The sequence below is a fragment of the Fistularia commersonii genome, chromosome 5, assembly GCF_037954325.1.
Source record: "Fistularia commersonii isolate RoL2024-O1a breed Wild chromosome 5, RoL_Fcom_v1.0, whole genome shotgun sequence".
NCBI classification, from domain to species: Eukaryota; Metazoa; Chordata; class Actinopteri; order Syngnathiformes; family Fistulariidae; genus Fistularia; species Fistularia commersonii.
The window spans coordinates 17,604,310-17,629,131 of record NC_141288.1 but is presented as its reverse complement, the minus strand read 5'-3'; the positions used below and the strand labels follow the sequence as shown (position 1 = coordinate 17,629,131).

The following is a 24,822-nucleotide window of genomic DNA, read 5'->3' as shown; positions in this document are numbered from 1 at the left end:
CTACAAAGATTGAGCCACTTATCAGACCTACTCAATACCTTTAAAAGCTGCCCACGTTCAGTGCTCTGAGTGGCAAAAAAGCAATCGCTGATGACTTTGAAAATAGGAGTAGATGTACAATTTATCCAAACATATAAGGCTGGCGGGGATTTAGGGGGAATCGAGGCTTGGAAACTGTTTGTTCGCAATCAAGGCGGAAGGGGAAAACTACAAAATGCGGGAGACCAAACTCGGTGACGCCGTTTTAAAACTCCTCAACGGAGCGGTTTAGGCTGTCCCGTCCCGAAACAACATTTATGCTATTTCGATTCAAACAACGCACATTCAGAGAGCGGGATCTTTACGGTGGGTGTGCGTGGATCGCAACCTTTTAGCAAGAGATCTTTGTACATTTCCAGTTTCAAGTTTGAAAATGTTTTTTTTTTTTTTTTTTTTTTTTATCTCCACCAGGTTATTCTTGGAAAACTCAACAACAAATTAAATTACTTTCAGATTAACAAAAGTGTGACCGTTTCGATTTGTTTACGCCGCGACGCCGTGTAATTAAGTGATTACGGCATGTTTGCTGTGACTATAAATTCATTTGAGGTGAGCGCGGGATGCAGAACTTTTCGCTCGGCGACAACCTGTGAGACGGTTGTTTACAAACACATACAAGGAGAAAGCAGACTCATTAGACATCTCGCGACGCCGTGCCCCGAAATAGTGCGCGGAGCGTGCGTCAGTCGACAAAACCGCTCGTCGAGGCTAACTTTTAATTTACACGAAGCCACCCAATTAAACTTAGAGGGAAACAATTTCGACAAGTTTCGTACTTGGGAGACGTCATTAACTTTCTGCGCGCCCGTCGCTATTTGCCCCCGTCGAACCCGTTGCCATCGATTCGGGAAGACAGATGGCGAAGACGGCTTGAAAGTACCCATCAGCTGCCTGCGAGACATCTCCCCGCACATCCAGCTCCATCCAGGCCTCTCCAAACAAACAGAAGGCTCCACTTCAAATACATAGCAGGACTATTAGGTAATCTTCTCCTTTGTTCACTTTCCCTGAGCCTTGGTGACTAACCTAAATCTCTCCCTATTCCAACTCCAGTATATGAGCTGACAACACAACACTTTACGCTGCCAGGGTAGAAAGTATGTACCGTGATAAATGGTCAGAAATGATCTGCGAATATAAACATCTATCTGATTTCTTCGGTGGGGTTCGGTTTGTTGTATTATGATGTCAGGACGAGTATGGTTTTCAAGTAAGAGAGAACGGAAGGCGGCAGCACAAGGGCTCTTTGTTTTGGGACGGGACAAATCTGAGGTTTCCTTTTGGATATTCAATATCCTGCAAGGTACCAAACAGAGTTACAGTAGTCTAGTGTCTGGACTTTTTTTTTTTATTTGAGGGGAGGGGTGCACAGTGTTGCTACGTGTGTCTGGGTATTGTTGCATGCTTCTTAGTGAACTGCTGTATAACTTGCGTGAGTTGCTTCCAACAAAGCCTGGGAAATCAATCAATCTGCGAAGAAAATACCTTTTGCGCCAGATGGAGCAGCTTTTTCTTAAAAAAAAAAAAAAAAAAGTCTTAAAAAGACTTGCTTGTCTTAGGGACTCTAAGGGTCCAAACAGTATAAATCTATGTTTAAATTAAATATTTATTACATATGAATCAAGCTGTCAAAATGCTCCCAACTCCACTTTGAATTTCTTGTTATTTTCAGTGGCTTCTCGAAGGCGTAGCATGTCAAATCTGTAACTGTTTAAACATCTCACTCTGACATATATCTCCACTATTTACTTTACAAGTTGCCACGGAGAATGAAAGACGAACGTTTCATTAGCAGGTGACTTTTTTTTTTTTTTTTTTGCATCTTTTACAAGTCTTGAGTAGTTCCGCTTCTTGACACATATACACGCACTCCTGCATACACGGAGCGTAATTATTAAATGCAAGGCCTGCTATAGGGAGCTGAACTTTTCACACCTTTCAAAGCCACAAAATTGGATGGTTTTGTGGTTGTGCAGCTGCCGCTCCACGCTAATGCAAGGCGGTGTCATATGAAAAATATTCCTCTCCCCAAACCACAGGGCTGGTCATTAATGAAACACAGGCTGCGCAGTGAGGTCATACAGAGTCTAGATTTCAGCAGCCACACTTAAAAAACGCTCAGAGAGAATAGAGAAACATGAACACAAATCAGATTCCAGCTCCAAGGACGGGGAAAATAAATAAATAGAGAAAGGCACTGGCCCCTCTCACATTTTCCCCCCGCGCTCTGCAAACAACCGTCAACTGCAGCTCAGAAACAGCTCACAATGAGAGCAGACTAAACAATCTGGTCCCGGCCAAGGAAAATGCTAAGCAACTCCGCACACAGGATGTCTCACCCTAATTGCCAACTATCAAATCTCACAATGGAATCTATCCATTTGGCAAAATCTTCACAGCAAACCTGGCAATATATTTTTGCTTTTAAAAGTGTCAACTTTTGTGATGAGTAGACAGGTCAAAAAAAAAAAACATTGTGAAACAATCGCTCCCTGTCTACCATATTATATGGAGATATGTTGCGTTTTTTTGGGAACTGAAATGAGAAAAAAAAAAAAAAAAAAAAAAAACGCAGACGGACAATTAGATAAGTGGTGCGAAGGGGCTCATAAACTAGTTATTAAAATCCTCGGGATATAGATGGACGCACAAACGGGGTCTCCGGGACATTGACAAGACCCGGTAGACTGGAGGTGGGCACTGGTGCTGGAGTGGAACCCGGGGGTGGGCATGAGAAACAAGGTTACCAGGAGGCACCAGACTCTAAACAGGAAACTAATGGGACAGCCTCCACCGTACACCATGTGGCATTCTATTTTCCAGCCAGTCAAAGCCACGCTCACAGAGACCCCATGACTTCAAACAGCCAAAATAGCAGCACATTCATGAAACAGAACAGAACGACTGGGGATTAAAGAAGGCAGGGGAAAAAAAAAAAAAGAAAACACACACACACACACACACACACGAAAAAGGTAGCAAGCCTCAACAGCAGATGGTAAAATTAACATTTCAACAGTTCCTTCCTTTCATGTAGGTCTCAGCAGAACTTTTTTCTTTTTTGAAAAAAAAAAAAAAAAAAAAAAAGAGGGGCTTGGTTTTTTGGTAAGATGTAGTGGTATAGAAGGCATCTGGAGCAGGAAAGGAGGAATAATGGCTTACTGCTCCTGATGGTCTACCCCTATGAAAAATTAAATAGGTCTGTTTTGCAGGTTCTCCTCTCGACTGCCCTAAGCTGTGTTATGGAAACATCATCTTGGTAATTGATACTCTAAAACATGTAGTGATGAGAAAAAATAAGCTAAATCCCTCCTTTTCTCTTTATTGAAACGCCAAAAATGTAACTTTGTTGTCCCTCTCTTATATGTTTCGCGTCCAACCATCCGGCTCATTTCGGGTAAAGCTGACATCTACGGTCGGTACCTGAGGTCTTGATGTGCCCTTCAAAAAGGTGCTGCAGAGACGTTATCACGAAGAGACCGGGAGACAGAGGCATCTCTAATAAAGACCCAAACAATAGACATCCTCTATCATTTTCAAGCCTGTCCAATGGAGCGTCTCTGTAGTACCCATTAATTTGGACACAGTTCTGGCTGAATTACATGTGTTCCACCTCTGTGACATTTTAAATGCAATTAAAAGCTGGTTATGGACGTGTGCATGGACTTCCCTGTGATGAAGGCAAATCACCGACGTGATTAACATGCAAACGAGCTCATGCTGGCAGACTAGATTGGGGTTTGAAAACCTCAATTACTTTTGTGTGATTATCTATTTACCAGTACACAGATTTCCATTTCTCATCCCCGACCGAGTTCCCCATGCAAAAAGCCTCAATTATACTCGGAACACCTTTATTTATGATGCATGCAATGCTGAAATACAAGCGCCACTTGTTTTTCCACTGTGAAGTAGGGCATATTTACAAGCAGCTCATGTGGTGGGACAACCAGACCTACACTAACGAATGGTAACCCAGTAGCTTTTTGAACATATAATATATAATATTGATGATATATATATAATAATCAGAATATGATTCTGAACACCCCACAATTCATCCACCATCCAAAATACATCCATCCAACATAGACACCCCACTCGCCAATAAAACCAAAAAGAGGAGGATTAGGAATGTACCAAGAGAAATTTATCATTTCATTTATAGATTATTTAATTTTGGAAAAAAAAAGCTCAAAAATGTTTCATGTACATTAAGTTATATGTCAGTGGTAATTTGGAAAGGTGTATAGTGTAGAAATGTTGTTGAAACTGTTTGAGATCAACTCTGAAACACCACAAAAGTTGACATGGAGCAGGAGGAATGCATTTTAATTCATTCAAACGGCTCTTTCCCATAATTTCCGGTGAAATGTGCATGTATGTAAGATACAGGAAAAAAGTAAAATATTTTCAGGCAAATAATTGAAAAAAAATATGTACACGCATAGACATAAAACATATACAGAACATTGTACAAGAACTTAGGCAGTGTCAACTTTCCACTTCTGTGTGTGTGTGTGTTTCTATAAATCTGATTTTTTTTGTCTTTTTTTTTTCATTAAATATTTGTTTGGGTGTTTTTTTTTCCACATAAAAGCATGAATTAATTGTTCATCATAATTCCTGCTAATTTCTCCGAGTTACGGAAATGAAAAAAAAAGAAAGAAAATCATACACACACACACACACACACACACACACACACATCGATTGCAAAGCCAGGTTTTCATAATGTGCCCATCATACATAAAACATGGCCTGTTGCTTCAGCTGGAGCAAAAAGGAAAACAGTGCCATCAAGTGAAATTTCTGAGGATTCCTCAAACACCTCAGCAGATAGAACAATAACTATATGTTTGTTGAAGAACTGGCTCTGTGATCTTGACAATGAATTTTACATTTATAGATCCATACCAAAGAGGTGGATTTTATTTCCCGATCTTTTTCTGAGGCCAAAAAAAAAAAAAGTTAAAAAAAAAAAAAATGGACACATTATCACAATGAAACAGTTTTTAGTCACGTTTTTTTTTGTTGTTGTTTTTTTACCTTAAATTTCTAGTTTATTTTGAATGCAGTTTATAAATGAATATATAAACATACACACCTTTATGTATTATCTTTCAATCTCCGGTTGGGGATATTAGAGATAAGCACCTCCCAGTCAAGTAGTGAGATGATTAAACAAGAAATGTACATGGTGCTTTACTGACTCCATGTTCAGAATCCTGTTTGAGGTACCTCAGGAACAAAGGGAATCATTATTACTATTTGAACTCAGTTGCCAGGACTAGACTACAATGCTGGTATGAGGTTGAAAGAGGAGGAGGACGGAAAAAAAAAAAATACACTGTACCGAGTGAGACTGGTGGCGATGGGTAGAATCATGAGTGAGAGAGAGAATAAAAGACACAGAGAGGCAGAGCTTAGATAATAGTAGATAATGGACAATTAACTCAGGGTAGTAGCTCCGGCTGTAGTGAATAGCAGCTTGTGGTGTAGGAAGTCCCCAGTCACCACTCAGCCATATTCACATTGGGAATACAGGCGATATCAAGCTGCCGGCTACTGGGCCTCAGAGGTGTATACGCTGCATTAGCAATCTCCACAATGCCTTCAAACAAAGCTTGATACCAACAAAGTGTCCCAAAGTGCAAACGCAAGCACTCCACCGACGGGAAGTCTACGGTGCCATAACCTTGTCTATTGTTTCATGTCCTTTCACCGTCAAAATAAACCCTTGAGACATAAATCCATTTTAAAAAGTGGCGCACTGGAACATATTAGATGCAGACGTATACATTAAACTAATTAAACCTATATAAAAGCTAATTGCATGAACGAATGAATGTTACCGCCGTGCATCACAGGAACAAATCATGTGTTCATTTTAGGGGGATTCGAAGTGTTTAACGTGCCCCCCCTCACACACACACACACACACACATGCTTCTCCCCCCTTCAAGCTCCATCTAAATCTATTGATCTGTGAAACACAGGGGCCCAGGGGAGGCAATTCACTTAATATCATACGTCAAATGATGAGATGAGTAACGATTATACCATTTGGTAATTAAACATCTTACAAACCATTTCACTGACTGTGCATCAGGCAGGGGTCACTGGAGGTCACGATTTTTGTTTTTCATTTTTTTTTTAGTAGAGGACACGCAGGAGGTGATTGGTGGTGCTGCCGCAAATGACAGCCGTGTGGTAAACCCTAATACGGTGAAAATTTTTCAACGGTATTGCGAGGGAAGCAACGAAATACAGAATACATTTTTCAAAAAAAATGAAAAAAAAAAAAAAAAAAAAATCACATCAATCTGGCTGTTGCTTTTTCATATTTAGTAATCTCATCACTTTTTTGCGTTCGGTCAACTTTAAAAGTATGATGCAAAGGAAGGTGACTGATCCACAAAAACCTGTGTTGAACACAAACGGTGACGATGAACATCTATGACCAAATTCCAGGGAAAGGATTTTTGAGAAGTTTTGAGTCATCACATATAAAGGCCAACTTCCTGCAAATCGCTTCCTTTCCGTCCTATCTTGAAATGGCAAACAATACCTCTTTTTCCCTATGCATGTTCACATAGCATTTACGGATGTGTGTCATGCCCTTTTGCTCTTTGCCAAATGATAGCGAGTAAACATTTTTATTCCAAAGGAGAACAGGATTAAAAGCCTGCTTTGCCCATTGAGGGGAACAGTACATGAGAATGGGAACAATGGGCAAATGGAGGATGGTATCACAAGGGTCCTATGTCTGCTGTGATGAATATGTGGGAGATTATAACCCATTCCATCATTTCCATAATGTAAAACTCTTTCTTCTTTACCCGCTGACTATTCACTAAATAAATGAGAAAACTATCATCCACGCAGAAATAGTTAACAAAAGGCGGAGGGGAGGGAGACCGAGTTTTGAATGACCCCCGTGCCTTTGACAATACAAGCGCTGTCCGAACACATTCGGAAGCAGCGGAGTGAGAAAGACCTGGTAGAGTATTTATCATTTGGCACAAAGCAAATGTATTACCATGTCACCCATACCACTTTGCTGCACAGAATGGAACCACGGTGAATACAAGAGAATTTTACATAATACCAGGTGAAAATATAAATGCGGGGTTTTTTTTTCGATCGGTGGCTTTAGTGCCTGGCTCGCGCTCCAAACGGAAGAATCATTCAGTGGACACTGGTTTCAAACCCAGTATCCACAAAGAGCCTGCCCTTCCATTTAACCAATATGCTAACCGGCTTTGCTAATAAGTCTTTGCAGCAAAAACCATTTGAATTAAATTGACGACGGCAGATTGAAAGACCTTCAACAAGGAAAAGTCAAATTGCAGAGTTTGAAAGAGGGAGAATATGAAAAAAAGTAAGTCTGAATGGTTCTTTGGCAAATCATATTTTCACGTGTCTAGATGGACGTATGAAGCATTGAGGAATTAAAAAAAAAAAAAAAAAAAAAGACAAAAAAAGTTAACGTGCCGTACAATATATGGCGACAGCACAGCCGGACCTCTTTCCAGCTGTTACTTTGGAAGAGAGCTCGTCAAAAAACATTGCAGTTGTGAGATTCCATAGAATTTACCATAGAAAACACTTCTGCACCCCGAGCTCTGGTCACACCTCAACATTTTCAGACATTCATTTGATATATGAATGTCTGTTTGTGTGTGTGTGTGTGCGTGTGCGCGTGTGTGTGTGTGAGTGAGTACAAAAGAGAGAGTGCGTGGCAACATGTGTGCGAGTGGATTTCATCTGCCAGATCCCTCCAGTCTATCCCAGAGATTCCTCCCATCTATTTTATTTACTTTATCTACAATATAATGCTTCAGTGAACATTAGCAACTTTGAGACACAAGTTTCAATCAGTCATCTGGTGCCAGTGTGTTCGTGCTCGTGTGTGTGCTCAGCCGGGTGCGCAGACGAGATGAACACCGACGCTGATGAGACAGCGGCGCAGGGAGAGGCCAAAATAATACGGAGTAGAAATAGACAGCAAGGGAGATAGGAGAGGGCAAAAAGACAGCAGGTAAAAAAGAACGGTGAATACGGAGAAAAGGGGAGAAACTAAATTTAAAAAAAGTCAGATTACGTTGATAGATAGAGAAGGCAGAAGTAGGAAAAAAAAAACAAGCGGTGAAAATAGATTTAAAAAAAAAAAAATTCTGGGAAGAAAAGCAAAGGAGGAGGAAAAAAAAAAAAAAAAAAAGCAGAGCGAGGCAGGCACGGTGTTCTCCGTGGGAAGTGTGGAACAGGTCTTGTCCAATAAACACAGGTGAGCAGCTCGACAGGCCAGGACCACCACGCTGACTGACAGCTGAAAGCATTCACTGACCTCCAGTTTTGTGGTACATGACATGAGTATTTCACCTGACAGAACGAAACTACCTGCACCTCTTACACTATACAAGGGCAAAGGGTTGGAGGAGGAGGAGGAGGGGGGGGGGGGGGAAAAACATAAAAAAAAAAAAAAAAAAAAAAAACAAACAAAAAAAAACCACCACAACAATTACCAGGTATGTTTGAGTCAACGTTTCAAATGGTCACCGGGGCCACAAAGTTAAACATTTTCAATTTCCATATCCACGAGGACGGGAGTGCCGTACCTTCATCAATCACAGGTGAGCACCGGGGGGGGGGGAGGAAACACTTGAATGTATCAGTTACTTAGTGAGAGAAAGTGAGGAGTTACAGGGGTGGAGAGCTGAATATATGCTGTGCGCCAACTGAATCTTTTCCACATGACGGGCCTCAGGCTGTTTTTGTCAACTGCGCTCTTGAGCTGCAAGAAGTCAGGTAGTGTGACCACATGATTGCCCGAGAGGCACTATGGTGAGAGAGGGAGAAATGGGCAGAGAGGGGCGAGGGTAAGGGGGGATAGGAGGGAGCGCGAGGACAGAAAGCATGATGAGGTGTAATCACAAACCCCATTCAGAGTGCAGTGGAGTTTGTCAACATACTCGCAGTCACATTCCACTGTCCGTCAGCTCTACCACCCGAATCAGGCATGCAGTGCGACTGCGCGTTCTCTGCCACATTCTCTGCTACCGATTTTTTTTTTTTTTTTTTTTTTTTTCGGTTTTCCCCCGTTTTGCCCACTCCACCTCCGACCAGGTAGTACCGGTTGCGCTGTCTTGGCTTGCGGTTTGTGGCAAGGAAGTCAGATTCCAAGCCCTTGTAGGATTTGCTGCTGCCTGTATCCCTTTTCAAGCTGCGATCAAATGATCATTATGAACAAAGGACTTGGCTTATTGCCTCTGGAGTTTTTCAGTGGCTGCGGCCATGTGGTTTGATTTGAAAACTTCCAAAGAAAGACAGAGAAGATGTTTAAGTGTGCCGGAGAAAAGTTACTTGGATACACAATTTAATTAATCAAGAGCCGGTCGGTGTGAGCGTTTTGATGCTTACGTAAGAAGAGAAGTGGCGTTGAGATGATGTGATTAGAACTTAATATGCGACGGAAATTCTGCATGTAACAATTCCGCGGCGAAAGAACAAACAAGCCCGATTGACATTTTGCTGGTTCGACGCGAGGCGAAAACCTGCAGCCTCGCCGCAGGCGGATTTACAGTTACCCCTCAAAAAAGAGGGGTTCCCGGAAACCTATTTACGACATATGACGATATAAACCGAAGTCTGGAAAAACAAAACTTAAAAATGGATTTGTCCCACAGCTCGAGAACAGCCCTGAACTCCGAAACGGTAAACCTCTGAAACACATTATCGTCTTCCGAGCGAGTTCACATATTGCAGATTTAGCCCGTGTCCCGGTGACGTCCCTATGAAACTGCGAGGGGCTAACATAAACTTTGGTCTGTGCGCGCAGGGTGAAAAATGTGGCTGCGTGACAGTTTGGTGATAACACACAAGTTCAATCTGTCAAGACAATCAGCATTTAGACCTCGGGAGAAGAATGCCCGACAGTGTGCGACCGATTCATTGGACACGATCACCTGCGAGTGAAGCCACTCATAATTCTTCCCACCTGAAAAAGGGAGTTCAAACTAATGTCAGGCAGCTCTGATGTCATGCCTGCCTCAGGTTGGGTTTCACAATAATCTTAGACTTTTGGAGGGATGCCATCGAGACCAGCTTCAGCGCCCAAGGTTTCTGCAATTAAATTGCAAGGAAAGAAAAACATGGGAAACACTAGATTCCCGCTCATTTAGATAAATTAAGGTAGTGCGTGGCAGTATTTGCAATCAATCATTTCTGCAGCATCAGAGAGCATACGTGCTAATGACGAGTCTGGCTTCTGACGTTAATTCCAGTACACCTTCGCTGAAGACGGTTATAGATTTTCATTTTATTTTTTCCCCCCCAAACAGCCGTATGCTTATGCTTCATATTTTCAAAACAAAGAATATGTTTATGGGACGGCATCGGAAGAGAAGGCGGTGATTCTACTTCGCCGCGAGGATCAATCGGCACGTTGAGCTGCTTCGTCTTGTCCTCGAGCGACGATGGCACTATTCATTGAGAGCCTCCTCACCTCCCCTCTTCCTGGCTTCATTCTCATGGCAACTGCGCCGTCTGGACAAACACTCTCCGTGCAATCTCCTCTCTTTGTATACTTTGCATTTGTGCTTTCCTATCCCGACCAACGGCCACGTCTCTCCGCCTCAGATCTATGCCGGGTACTCGGCCTACCAACGCTACGAAATGACGCAGACTTGACAAAAACAAAGAATGCAAGATATCCATATGGAGAAGTTAGAAATCTGGGCCGAATTCATATTTCTTATGGTTTTACTTTGGAGCGATGATGAGTTACATATGGGGCGTTCTCTACGAGACCAAAGGAAAAGGCAAAGAAAATACAGATCAGGTGCGAAAAATATTTCCTCGATGGGAATAATGTGAGTACAACCCGAGGTCCTTTTGAAAACGGGACTGGCTCCGAACGCGAGCTCGGCAAAGGCCAGAACATCGCCGGTCCGTCGGCTTTCTTTTCGCGGCAATTTGTTCATACTGCAACACTATCGGACCCCAAAGCAAAACTTATTAAATCAAAACACGGAAACTTCGGAAAGTTCCAAAAGTTCCAACTGCACTCCGCTCTCTTTCCCAAAATATGAAGACAAAACAGTGGACCATAGAGAAAATGGTGCGTGAAGAACCACAGCAGATCTTTGGGGCTGAGAGCATAAGGATGAGGGTGAGAGAGAGAGAGGAAAGTAAACCTTTGATGAGTACGACTTTTGTTAAGCGAGGGGGCTTAACTTTAAAATATTCTGGGTGGCGATGAATGGGGGATTGACCAATGGCCCTGATCTTAGCCACACACTGGGGCACTGGGGTTAATGGTGGATAAAGATAAAAAAAAAGGTGGGGGTTGCTTTGCCTGATCTCCATCCTTCCCCACACCCCATCCTGCCGTTTTTCACATTCCCCACCAATCCCAAATCAGCTAGACAATGGAGGCTGCCAATGGGAAATCATCCAAGTCCCTTTGATTTCTGCCTCTACCCCCTCGGCTGCTCTAAGTGCCCTGGGTAAAGACCCATGGAGGTTTCCCCTGTTTGCCCACTCAGAGGGCAGACAGTTAGAAGGCTCAGAGAAACCATTTGAGGATTGGAAATAGAATGACAAGAGCTCTCTGATCTATGACAAGAAATCAATTTCAGACTGGAAATGTGAGCAGAGGGTTCTCGGTCCGAACCGCAGCTTCTTTAAAGCAGCCAAAGATATATTTAATTGCTGTAGATTTTTATATCTGTATCTGCACTTAAAGCACAGCTTGCAGGGTCAGGGCAATTACTTACTTTTTTGCAATGATTAGAGGGACTTTTTAGGCCAGCAGATACACAGTGCGAGGTTCATCTTTGAAGATATAACTAAATACTGGACAAATTAAGAACCACCAATCAAATCTCTTTAAGACGGAGCAGGAACTCTGGACTCTGCTCTTTGAGATATGATGGTAAACTAGCCGGACCTGGTTCTGCGCACCCAGTCCGCCGGCGGCCGTTCTTCTTCTCGCAGGCACTAAATATATCTCACCATAGGATGCAGTGCATAATTCTGCTCCACCGATAATAATTCATTTTTTTTTTTCTTTTCTTCCTCCATTTTTGAATGTCGACCGTAAACAATCCAGACAACGCTTTGCATACTTTCTTTTCTGATAAAGTACGCGTATACGCGGCTCGTCGATGTCGTAGTAGTGTGTGTATTTGAGTGCAACACTGATGCACAAGTAAATCTAAGAAATTCAATCAATGAGGTGGTGACATTTGTCATGTTGGAGGTATAATTGGTGCCTCCCATTACGTGACCCAAGATTCCTTACGCTCATTTGCGGACTGACCGGGTGACAATCACCATCTTGTGTCATTAATTGAAAGGGGGAGAGCTATTTTTACATTAGCAATGACCTCCGGGTTTGTGGTAATAAGTCGTCATTATTAACAGCTATTTTTATTTCGCTCGGATAATTGGTGTAATCGTGTTGACGATAAAATACGAAGATAATACAACAGAGGGAAATATAATAAGGCATGTGTTGTTATCTGCAGATTTACTTTACTATTCTTGAGTTGCTTTATTTGGTTAGTTACAACGAGACAGGCTATCAGTAAGGGTCTGTGAATGGCCGGCAGTGTTATAATTTTCAATATCGGCGGTATAAGGAGATTTTAGTAGCTCATCATACTCGCAACCTTGTTATAAGCCGAGGAAGACGCTATTAAAACAACTCGGGATTTTTCATCTGGTGTCTCGAGTCAGGTGCACTTTTTCAACAGTTCTGTTTTACACAAGAGCGTAAAAACTGTTTACTTGATGTCAGTTTTGGCACAAGCATCCTGGCCTGAAATATTGGCTTCGTTCATCCATTTATAATCTGAATCGCTATCAGCCCTGAAAAATGCCGTGAAAAAAAAAAAGAGAGAGAGAGAGAGAGATCCGACCCACAGTCAGGAAGTAAACTGTCGAGGGAAGCTTAGAATAGCTTGAGGTGGATGTTGCTTACCGCTTTTGAAAGCGTTTTTTTTTTTTTTGCTCTGTTCTGTTGGACTAACACCTTCCAGACCCCTGAAATGTTAAATCCTGCAAAGAGACTTCTTCTAAGATATAAGTCTCTCCTACATGGCGCTGCTGTTTTTAATTCCAGTGCCCAGGACTGAGCCAAACCCCACATACAGCTATGACTGATGTGGCTCATTACAGTGGACACAGTAGTCGGGGAGAAAACACGACAGCATGCACAGACAATCCAAACCGCTTCCACTTACCACTTTGGACTGTACAATGTGTCTTCTGCTTGTTCTTACGGGCAAGAGGCGAGCATATTTATCCTAAAAAGACAAATAGGAAGAAAGAAGTTTGGACCGTTATGATGAAATAAATACGGTTTTGGATTGTTTTATTTATTCCACGTTGCTGTATCGATGACAAACTGACTGGATATCGCGTTACCTAAAGCCGTACAAACTTCTCCCTTCATTCCGTTCTGTTCTGCTACATATCTCAATCAAGACACCAACAAAATAAATAAGAAAAAACACCCATGCTCGCCCACATTCATCCCCTGTAATGCATATCATAACTTCTAAGCGAGAGGAGATTGAAAAGCCTTGGGGTGTGAAAACCAAACAGGCAAAACTGAGAGGTTGTCCAGTGGAGGGGGCAATTCTATCAAGGGGGTCAAAATGAAGATTTGTTACATTTTAGGAGGGACTGGGGCCTCCTTGACCTTGGCAAGCCACGACAACCACTCACGGAGAAAAGCTTAATACTGTAACACGGGGCCGGGGAAAGAACCTGTTGTCTCATTCAAATAGAATAAACTACTTTTCATCTCATCTTGGGACTAAGTCGGACTTACGATTCATTTTCACGCGAATCCTTGAAACGAGACTTCATGTCAATCCAATCTCTCTCAAGGTGGGGAATCTTTGACCAATGAGCAAGAAGGGACAACGTTCCAATGTTTACCTTAAGGGAGAGAACTTCCTGTTGTTGTCGTCCGTCCGTCACGGGAGTGGAAGGAGTCCAGCAATGTCGGAAATCTAAAAGAGGAGCAGACATTTAGTAAAAGACTTTTTAACGTATCTTTTTTTTTTTTTTTGTATCACCCAAGCACACTAACTGCCGGTGCAGACATGTGTGGGCTCGGTCGTGTCTTGCATAACTATTTTCTCTATGGCTTGTAGGTGAAAGCAATAAACGTCGCAACAACAAAGTGCACCTGGATTTTGCCATGCCGCGTGTGTTTGAGTGCATGCACAAACAGGCAACTTACAGTAAAACACAGGCTATAGGTCCCTCCCCACAGCACACACACACATATATATATATACACACACACACACGTTTGTATAATGGTCTCCTCTTAAGTGAAAAAAGGGAAAATGCCAGAAGGCTTAAGCTTTCAACTACAAATAAATCACCGTGTTAATCTGACAAGGTTGACTTTTCATGTACTTCAACTATTTAACCGTCATTGGTGTTGATGACTTTTTTTAATGTTGCAATTAAGAAAAAAAAAAAAAAAAAAAAAGGATCACTTAACCGCATCTGCAGGTACGGATGAACATGCAACAAATTGAGAGCATTAGGAGGGGGAAAAAAAAAAAAAAAAAATTAAAATCCTTTCACTTAGTGAGGTGACGTGGAGGCAAGTTTCTGCTGCCGGGGGCATGACGGGCAGAAAATGGCCTGGATGTTCCTCTCTGAGATTTTTATTTTCTCCCCTTTTATTCTCTCAGAATTCCAATGACCCCTACAGGCAACCAGTGACTGCTGAATCCTAAGGAATGTGCTCTCTGAACTGTAGAAAAAGCCCTCAGCTCAAAGAGCACAGCTGAAAACAAAACATGCCAACTGCTATAATTTTTCACTGTTTTGAGTTTGTGGAAAATGTTGCACAGATTGCGAGTCAGAATAGGAAGTGTGCACGAGGGCGTGCGTGCATGCGTGCGTCTATCGTGAGCAACGAAAAGCTTGTGTATGCTGACACAGAATACAGAAGACACGGCAAAAAAAAAAAAGTGTTTGAAATTAAACAAGTCTCAACAAGATGTTACTAACTCAAGAAATAATTATTCGTGGAAATCTGCTCACGTCAATAATATAAGCCCCATATAGGCATGTTCATGTTGATTACTTAAAATGAATTGCGCTTAAGTTGACTTTGATATCACGGCACCTCTTGGCTGTGCAAATGTCATATTTTATTCACTGAAAACGCATTAGGAATGCTATTAGTCTGTGTGACCTCCAATACGAGTGGATTTACAAATACCACACATATCTTTATGCCAAATATAAATCCACTGGTAAATTCTATCAACTTATAAATATGGCAAATGCATTCAAGTATTCATGAAGGCCTAACAATGCTATAGGCTGATATTTACATAAAGCACTCTTGCACTGAGTCAAGATAAACTATTTAAGACCCGGACCACAAATACCTCCACACTGCGGAAAAAGGAGGGTCCTGTGATGAAAGAGGACATTATGCTAACAAGTCAGATTACTGTATACAATAACTTTATCTTAAAAGTAAATACCATCCGTGGTGTTGGAATGAGGGGAGGGGGGCTTATGGGAAGTCACTGGCAATATTTCTGTGGGGACCAAATGTTCCTTATCAGTGTTAGTCAAGCAATTCAGGCCTGCTTGAAGAAAGATGAGTCTTCAAACTCATTCTATTCATGGTCAGACGTGTAATTACCCTCAGCTCACAGTCTAGACGCAACCGCTTTCACAGTATTTAAGACCCCCAATGCAACGTGCGGACGCCGGCTCCTACCGCCGAGCCCCGTGCGCGTTAAATCTGTGGGCAGATAAATTAGTGAAGAATGCAATAAAATAGACACAATGAGAAGAACTTTATCCTCCCCACTGCTAAATGAGATTTCTTTGAAATGCAGATCAGTGTCTCTAGATTAGTGAATTTTAGCTGCTGTCAACATCATAACAAAATACAAATGCGATTGTTCGCCGAAGCCTTATCTCCTTGCTTCCATCTGCTGGCTGGTTATTTACTCCCCCCTGATTCAGTATGCAGATCTAAATAAGTCGCATCAAAAGGAGGGCTTACTGCACAATGCCTTCTTAAGCTTCTACATCAAGGTATTTGAAAAACCGGTAGTCACATGAAAAGGCTGCCCATCAAAGGCCCATCTCTAATGAACTCTCCCGTATCAGAGGGGGCTTGTGGGGCCTGGCATTAATGCCGCCTGTGCGGTGAGAGGGAAGCGGAGCTACAAATCAAACCCGCCAAGCCACGGCGGAGAAAGGACGAGGAAGACAGAGAGGGAGAGGGTGCGGGGGGGGAGCGAAAAGAGGGCTCAGTTATCAGGCGAGATTAGTGCGGCACAATGGCCGGTCCGAGCTCCGCCTCCTCCTCCTCCTCGCCCCGCCGACCGTTGGTCTAACTTTTTTGGTCAGGTTCAGGAGGGTTCTCCTGACAAGAAGTCTTACAGTAGGTTTTGTTTGTTTTGTTTTGTTCTGCACGCGCAAACCGATGATACGACTCCGAAACAATCCGGGACGGTTTCAATAACTCCCCCCCTTGACCGATATGCGATAATTTTTTTAACGAGGGTTCTCGAACCCGTCGTACACTGGAGAGGACGGCGTACTCCGTTGTCCTCTCGTCTCGTTTCCCCCCCCCCGGGTCTGCAAACAGCTTCGGTAATCTCAAACAGAGCTTTTGCATTACGCTCCTCCAATAACCTTTAATTTCATGGTGTATTTGTTGCATTCAGCGCACGGGCCGGATTACAACTGGAAATCGTTGGACTTGTAAGGGGAAAATAAACTGCATGGCGAGATCACGATCTGTACGCCCCCCCCAAACCCACCCACTATCATCATCCATGCCACCAACCAGCTTTGTAGCAAGTGTGTCTGGATGAAGGGGAGACCTCCAACAACAAGCATGCAGTTTACCAGTGAACAATTAGCCCTAGAGCAAGAACAGGCTCAGCACTGGCACATGTGGTTAAGAGGCAAGCGCTGTGGGAGAGCACCAGATGATGAAGGGATGAGGAGAAGGAGGAGGAGGAGGAGGAGGGTGGGGGTGGAGGGTGGTTGTGGGGAGGAGGCGTATGGCGTGTGCCTGACACGCGTGTGCCAATTTTTGGGCAAGGCCTTTGTCATTCACTCGCAGATACTCATTACGGAGACCAGGCGAGGAGAGCGAGCGAGCGAGAGAGAGAGAGAGATAGAGAGAGAGAGAGAGAGAGAGGCAACGCGAGTGGGCCGGATGGAAGCGCCCCTCTTCTGAGCGCAAGACGTTTCTGAACTGGGATTTTCGGAACCCATCCAGATCGAGTGGTAATGTGAAGGCATCCGCCGACTAAGTCACTTCACTGTAGAAACCCCAGTTCGTGCCCCCCCTCCTGCCTCGAGCATCTCCCCGCCTGCGTAGCATGCCAACTGGGCCCAGTGCCAGTCGCATTTGCAATCACAGGGGACCGTTGTCTTTTCCCCTTGCCTAATGAAATGACAAAACAACAGATTTGCATATGCAGAAACAGGTGTTGTAACAGGTTTGACTCCTCCTGACCTAAGCCGTGTTAAAGAGAGAAAATGCATGAAAAACCATGCAGGGGAAAAAAAAAAAAAAAAAAAAAAAAAAAGTTTATGACCAACAGCTGCCTGGAGGTATTTAGGCTCTGATGGGCACTCAAGTCTGCACCATCTGCACTGCTGCTTGCCAGGAGTGACAATCTAAATTAAAAACCGCTCATCAAATATCATAAAAATAAACCATTGTTTTGCTGTGACCATATGTTGCAGCCGTTCCATCTCGATCTCCGACAGCAACGGCGGAGGCTGAGCTATGAAGCCTATAGCAGTGATCCGGGGAAAATCCAGAGAGCCGCACAGTAGCCTGTAATTACCCTCCCACCGATCTGCTGTCTTCAGACCAGCGCCCTGCGTCATCTCACACATTATCCAAGTCCTTCCTCTCCACATTATACAGGCAAAAACCTCGCAGAGCCCGTGTGGTGAGAACGCAGCCATTGTTTGGAGTAGGATTAGGGGTTTCCATCCAAAAGTACAAGTTGGGTGTTCAGATGGTGAAAGAAGATGAAATCACAGCGCTATAATTGCTCGTAACTGGCTGACTACTACTATGTCTTATGTGAGGATTTTATTTACCACAGCGCAAACAAAAAGTTTCAGCGCAGCTTGTGTGGCGGCGGAACGGGCCAAATTTGAAATTGTGTATTTCTGAAAATGTCAAGTGTCTGGACTTTATACGTTGGCCAAATTAAGTCTTGACCTCGGAGCTTGACTTGAAAGACTTGATTCCTTTTGTCCTTTACTTAAGAGGCAAAAACCACTATGCCACAAAACACTCCGGCCCACGGAGCCCAGTCATCACTACCAGCCCCCACCCCGCTTCCATTTTTCCTCCTGCTTTTATTTAGATGAGTGAGACAGAAGGAACAAACCTGAGACAGTCATGACCCCGCGCGAGTGTTGTAACTTGGTCTAGAGCAACGCCGGCAGAAGGTAGGACCATATGCCCTCAGCCCTAAGCTGGATGCTCTTTCTGCAGCCTAATGTGCCTGTCAAAAAGTGTTATTGTCACAAACCCCCCTCACCACCACCTCAACCCTGTGTTTTTTTTCTGTCTCACAACATGTTTGAAATACACTTTTTTTTTCCCCCGTGTGCCTCGTTGGGTTATATGAAAAGGTCCTCGGAGATGTGAGGCGCTGGTGATTTGTGGACCTGAGCAGAACACAAACAGCCACTATTCTATAGCTGGGCGACAGCGGCTGGAGCCGATCAATAGATCGCGCAAATATTAACGTCTGAGATGATCATTAGATGGCTGTTTCATCGAGTCCCGTCTGTCCTCGTGTGCGTTGGTCGGCATCTATTTGGCCGCGGATCGTCAAACGGCGCTGTCGTCACAGCGCGACGCCCCAGATGTCGTGGCAAAAAGGAAAAAAAAAAAAAAGGAATTGTCTCGTAACGTTTGCCTCAGCGCTGTCGCAAATGCGATTTGACTGTTTACGAGTGACGGGCTGACTCCCGGATGTGGTCTGAGCACTGGTGACCTTGCCTTTTACCATGAGTGACCCTCTATCTTTAATTCAGGGCAAGACCCCAAAACCAACACATTCTTTCACACCGGAACACTGTTCATCTGACCATGACTCGAATAAAAGCTGGCATGCCTTCACACCACACTGACCAGCAAGTAAACATGAAATCGTTAACCGAACAAGGAAGGAAAAAGCGGAGAGCAGGAAAAAAGAAAAAAAAAAAAAAAAAAAAAGGCGAGGTCTGTTGCTGATGTCGGTACACCGTTATTTGAATTTGAACAATATCGGTCAGTTCGCCTGTTACAAGGTAATCTTTTGAGTGTCAGCTAAATGGGGAGAACATTAAGCACAAGGTCACAGTCTGGCCTTTGGTGCCAGGAGGTGAACACTAAGCTTCCTGAAGAGACATCAATAATGGGGAATTTCATCTAAATGTGGTGGACACAAGCGAGCGTTTGTTATAACTATCTTGCTCCGGCTCACAACGTGTCACACTGGGGTTTGGTGGACCGGCCAAAAACTACACTTTCTAGCATGCTTGTGGTTTCACAATCGTTGGAGGGAGGCATGATGACGAAAGATGTAACATTCAGAAAATAATCCTGGCAGGATGTTTTGACGCCTGTTATTTGGTTCTACGTTGCCCCCCCCCCCTCTCCCGCAATACGTTTGCATTTGATTTTGAAATCAATTTCATATTTAACCGTTAAATGAGATTAAAATAAAAAATGGCCACGCACTAATTCTTTCATCAGATAACACACCTTTGTGTGGGTAGCCCGCAATCTCCTTGCTAATCCTCGTCCCCTGACCCCACCCTGTCCAGCTCTCTCTGGCCAAGAACTCACAACACGTCTCGCTCACAACAGTGTCAAATTGGGCTTAAGAAGTGACCCAGAACATAAGTTACAAAAAAAAGGAAAAAAAAAAAAGTCTGAGCTGTCTCAAGACTCTTAGTAACTAGGGCACACAAAACATCATTACAGTGATGTGGATAATTACAGTGCAAAAGGGTGGCCTCTTAAGCATGTAATACACTCTTTTATCTTAAGAAGTCAATCTTTCCGAGGCTGACAGCTTGTAGCATATGATCCTGGTAAACAAATACTTTTGCGCGGCACAAAAGTGCCATTAAAGGCCAAAACTGTCAACACAAATTCCATTCTTACTGGGGGGAGGGAACCAAAGTGAGAGGGAGGGGGAGAGTGGGGGGGCTTCATCACTTCTGGTTGCCTTAACTTGCATGGAGGTTGTCATGGAAACATTTCTATGAAGTTAACAGGGATAAAACCTGAAGATTTGCCGTTTAATTGCCTTTAAGCCTCGTACCGGGGCCAAGTTAGCTATATGTAAAACACTGTGTGCAGGTTATTCGGATGGGCTCAGTGAAATATCTGCTCGAGTAGAGCTGGTACACCCCTCCCTTCATTTGCTTTTCTTTTTTTTTTTTTTTATGCCCTTTCTCCCCCAAATGCAGCAACACCTCAAGGGTTGAGCGAGCGGTCTGTTTTATTACAGAGGTGTTGGGGGATGGGTCGCGGTGGAATTCAAACGCTAATCCAAAAGTGAGTGTTTCACTGCGTGAAAAGGTAATCGTACTCAAAAAAACAGAGCTCACACACGAACCGTCCTCTAAACTAATCTTTCACTGTCAATCTCATCTGCCCTCACACACAACGCACAAAGTTGTGCAAAGTTTTCAAAAGACTCACCAAACAACAAATAAAAGGCCGTGAATATATGTATATTTTTTTGTTTGACTCCGGCTCGGTCTGAAGCGGCAATATCCGTACGGAAGATAAGATCACACATAGCCCGGTGTTCACTGAACTGGCAACTGGATCTCAATTTTGATGAATGATTGAAAAGTATGACAGGTTACACAAATTAATCCTTCGGTGGACATTAATTTTCCTATTACCATAATGCAGAGCACGACCGCCCGATGATAAATGCAGCAATCAAAAAAAAAGGGGATGCAGAGAGAGGGGAGAGTCGGGATATTAAGTGCACTACTCCCAACAACGGTCCATCTTAGAGGGAGACTAATGGCGAGTCTCCACACTGCTCCCACCGCGTCAGGAAAGCAGACGCTTTATTTCACCAAACCGACACGCAACGCAGCGATGAGTAAACAAAAATGGCACGGATTGTTTCAAACACGCGGCGAGAAATGATTACGGGGCACCTCGACAAAGGGGCTGATTGTGCGTGGTCGCTGACATATTTCACAAGGGGCATTTATTGCCGCCTGGCCTTTGAAGAGTGAGAGCTGCTGAGTGAGGGGGGGAAACTGGCTCACACCTGCATAACTGAGGAGTGAACACCTGTGCACCCTACGGCTCGAACGAGGAGGGTCCGTCCAGCTAATCTGGAGGTGAAAGCTGATCAGACGACAGGCCTGAATACTTCAGCTGCTCTCACTGTATTGTTAGCTGTTCTTTACATTAAAAGATAATAATAATCTATTGAACTTTTTTTTTTTTTTTGTAATAATCCCGACGTCTGCAAGAGAGCACTGGCAAGACAAAGGGAGAGTGATTGAAAAAATAGTAACCTTAGGATTTTAGGAGCTTTTAATCCGGAGCAGTTAGAATTTCACCTCGGCCATCATGAAAATGAATACATCACCAGCGTCACTGTCTACGGACCTTGAAATAAAGATGGGAGCGTTAAAATGGGACACGCAACCACGGTAAGGTGTCACTGCTGATGATGGATATTCTTCAAGAGCAACATTTACAGCCTCCTGATTTTTTTCATTTATTTTATCATCTCATTATTAGCTTTTTCTTTAAAAAAAAAACAAAAACTAATTTTACAGGTATTTTTGCAGCAAAGGCTCAAGTATTTCCAGACATGATTTTAATTTAACCCTAGTAAGAAGCAAGACTGGATTTAAAGACTATATGTACAAAAGTGGTGTGCCACAGGTAATACCTGCATTGCTCTACACACACACACACACACACACACACACACACACACACACACACACACACACACACACACACACACAAGAGAAATAGAGTTGACCCCATAAGCCGAATATAATAAGTAATTTATGAGGGGTGATTACTTCTATTCAGTTTGTTTGTGCATGTCTTAAAATCGGCACACGTTTGACATTATCCAAGTGAATTCTTAAAGCATTTCGTGAAAATTAAATCGTATTTTCTTTTTTTTTTTGGCTCCTAATAATCAAACTCGTTTAAAAGTTAGTTTCGAGGTCCGACATCCGGCGGCTGGACCGGAAGACGTCCGTCTGAGAAGCCGCAGCTCCGAACCGATGGGCAGGTTACAAAACAAAAGAGACCGGAGGGGGACGACGACGACGACGACGACGCGTCAGCTTTTTTTTTTTTTTTTTTAATATTTTTTTTTTTTTAGTCAATAAATCACGGTAAACAAACAGAATGCGATTCGAGTCGTTCGGTTGTTATTTAAAAATAAGTAAATAACAATTAATAAAGAACATATAAAAGTGCGCGTGGCGGCGGTTGAAAGTTGCTACGGAGCGCGAGAGGGGTAAACTTCTCCGCGGGTCCGCTTCCAGATTCGCATGTGCGGCGGCGGAAGCGGCGGCAACGGCCGGGCAAGTTTTTTTTTTTTTTTTTTTTTTTTAAAGAATAGAAGTAAACAACTAGAGGAAGAATGGTGAAAAAAATAGGAAAAGCGCAAGGGAGAAATTCACTGAGGAGAAAAAAAAAAACTTACCCCCCCCTAGAAAAAACGGCAGGTATAGTTTCCCTCGCGGAGGAGTGAAAAGGCACGCGCCAGGTGTGAGCAGTCGCCGTTCCTCCGCCGTCCTCGCGGAGAGTCTTCACACGTGACTGTCCGAGTTCACCATCACGCAGGCAAAGTGAACAACAAGCCGCGGAGTAAATAAAAAAAAAACGCTGAAATATTCCTCCGCTGGGCACCGCTGTCGGGAGAAACACACATACACACACACATACGTACACACATACACACACACATAAACACACACCCTCTCTCTCTCTCTCGCTCTCCCTTTCTCACTCTCTCTCACTCTCTCTCTCTCTCTCTCTCTCTCCTGCTGTCTCCCGTCAACGCCGCTGTTATTAGGCTACTAATGCAACCGAAGGGGGAAAAGCGGTACACTGAGTCCCGTTTGAATGACGCGAAATGCGAAGTAGACGCGGCTTGTTTTTCCTCTTTTTTTCCCTCTCTCTTTCTTTAGCACACACATCAAGCCGTATCCCGGCATGCAAGTATATTTGGGACTATAACCCCCTACCCTCTCTCTCTCTCTCTCTCTCTCTCTCTCTCTCTCTCTCTCCTTCTCTCTCTATCTATCTATCTCCCCCTTTCTCTCTCTCTCTCTTTCTCTTTCCCTCTCCTCCTCCTCTTCCTCCTCCTCTCACCCCCCCAGGGGAGGCACTTGCTTTTGTGAGCGGAGGTGTGTGTTGTTATTTTTGGGCGTGCTGCGACCCCGTGTGACGTCATGGCCACCTGCTATGTAAACAAGAAGTCAAAGTTTGCTCCCCCCCTTCCTCCCCACTTTTCTTTTTCTTATTTCAATTATTTATATATCTACATAATAAACATAGAAATCGTATATATATTTCGTGTCGAATCATTAGCTTTCAATTAAAAAATATATTTAAAAAAAAGAAAAGAAAATGAAAAGTTGTTGTGGAGTTCCGGTGCGTCCGGATGTGCAGCAGGAAAGCAGCCGGTGGGTTTAAAAAAAAGAATAAAAACAAAACATCAACCCTGTATTTTGTAAATGCTCTCAAACTCATGACTGCGATTATAAATGCTATTGTGTTTTATTTTATTTTATTTTATTTTATTTTATTTTATTTTGTTCTTAATCCTGTGTGTATGTGGGTGTGTTTCCTTTTACATCGTGGATCAACCCACTGTCACTTCCAAATGAAAGGAAAATATAGAAGAGTGGGGGCTGTGGAAAATTGCGAGGAGAATAAAATAAGCTATTGATCAATCAAGATCAACAAATACTCCAATCACATTTAAATTATACGGGAAATAGCTGCTTTTTTTTTTTTTTTTTTTTTTTGTAAATAAATATTGTTTGACTTGAACTCCATTTACTCATCGGTGTGCAGAGGAAACGTCTCTAAATGCATTTGGTGGGAAAAAATAATAAAAGCTGGTCGATCGGACATGTGTTTGCGTTTAAGCGCGGATGTTAGAATTAGCAAAAATTACAATGAATAAATAAATAAATTAGCTTAGGTTTCGAGCAAATGTAACTTGCAGCAAATGTCAGTAGGTACGATGACGGCAAAACAAGTTTATATCGAAGATGTGAGGATGCGTTGATCGCCTGGGGATCTCTCTCTCTCTCTCTCTCCCTCTCTCTCTCTCTCTCTCTCTCTCTCTGTCTGTCTGTCTATCTCTCTCCCACTCTCTCTTTCCCTCTCTCTCTTTCATTCTGTCATAACTTCACAGATAATTCTGCCTGATAAAACATTAATAGCAGGTCCGAAGGCATTTCTGCGTTGAGCAGTCAGAAAGGTTCTCTCTTGTCTCTCCTTACTTTCTTTTCTTTTCTTCTCTTTCCTTTTTCCTCCGTCATTATTATTATCAACTGTGGAGACAAAGCACAGGTTTTTTTATTCAAAAAGAAAACTGACAGGGATTTCTTTTCCCAATGTTTCACAGGCTACATTATTATTATTTGCAGAGGTAGTAATAGTAGGAGTAGTATCATATGTTGTTTACATTTAGTGATTTAGCGTTTGGCTCATATTTA

The 24,822-nt window shown here is 43.1% G+C and overlaps 1 protein-coding gene across 4 annotated transcripts in view; it reads right to left on the bottom strand.

Moving 5' to 3' along the window:
* foxp2 (forkhead box P2) overlaps positions 1–22,973 on the bottom strand; it is a 96,911-nt gene extending 73,938 nt beyond the window's left edge. For 2 of the 4 annotated variants that reach the window (XM_086147080.1, XM_086147083.1), the window contains exons 1-2: positions 13,993–14,051; positions 13,290–13,352 (exon numbers count right to left, since the gene is read on the bottom strand). Coding sequence is in view for 1 of the 4 variants with exons in the window: in XM_086147082.1 (XP_086003208.1) it covers positions 13,290–13,352; positions 13,993–14,085 (156 nt within the window). In the remaining 3 variants the exon portion in view is untranslated. Of the gene's footprint in view, positions 1–13,289; positions 13,353–13,992; positions 14,559–22,793 lie in introns of those variants that run through there. The other 2 variants (XM_086147085.1, XM_086147082.1) reach the window with 2 other exon arrangements.
* Between the last annotated feature and the right edge of the window lie 1,849 nt (positions 22,974–24,822).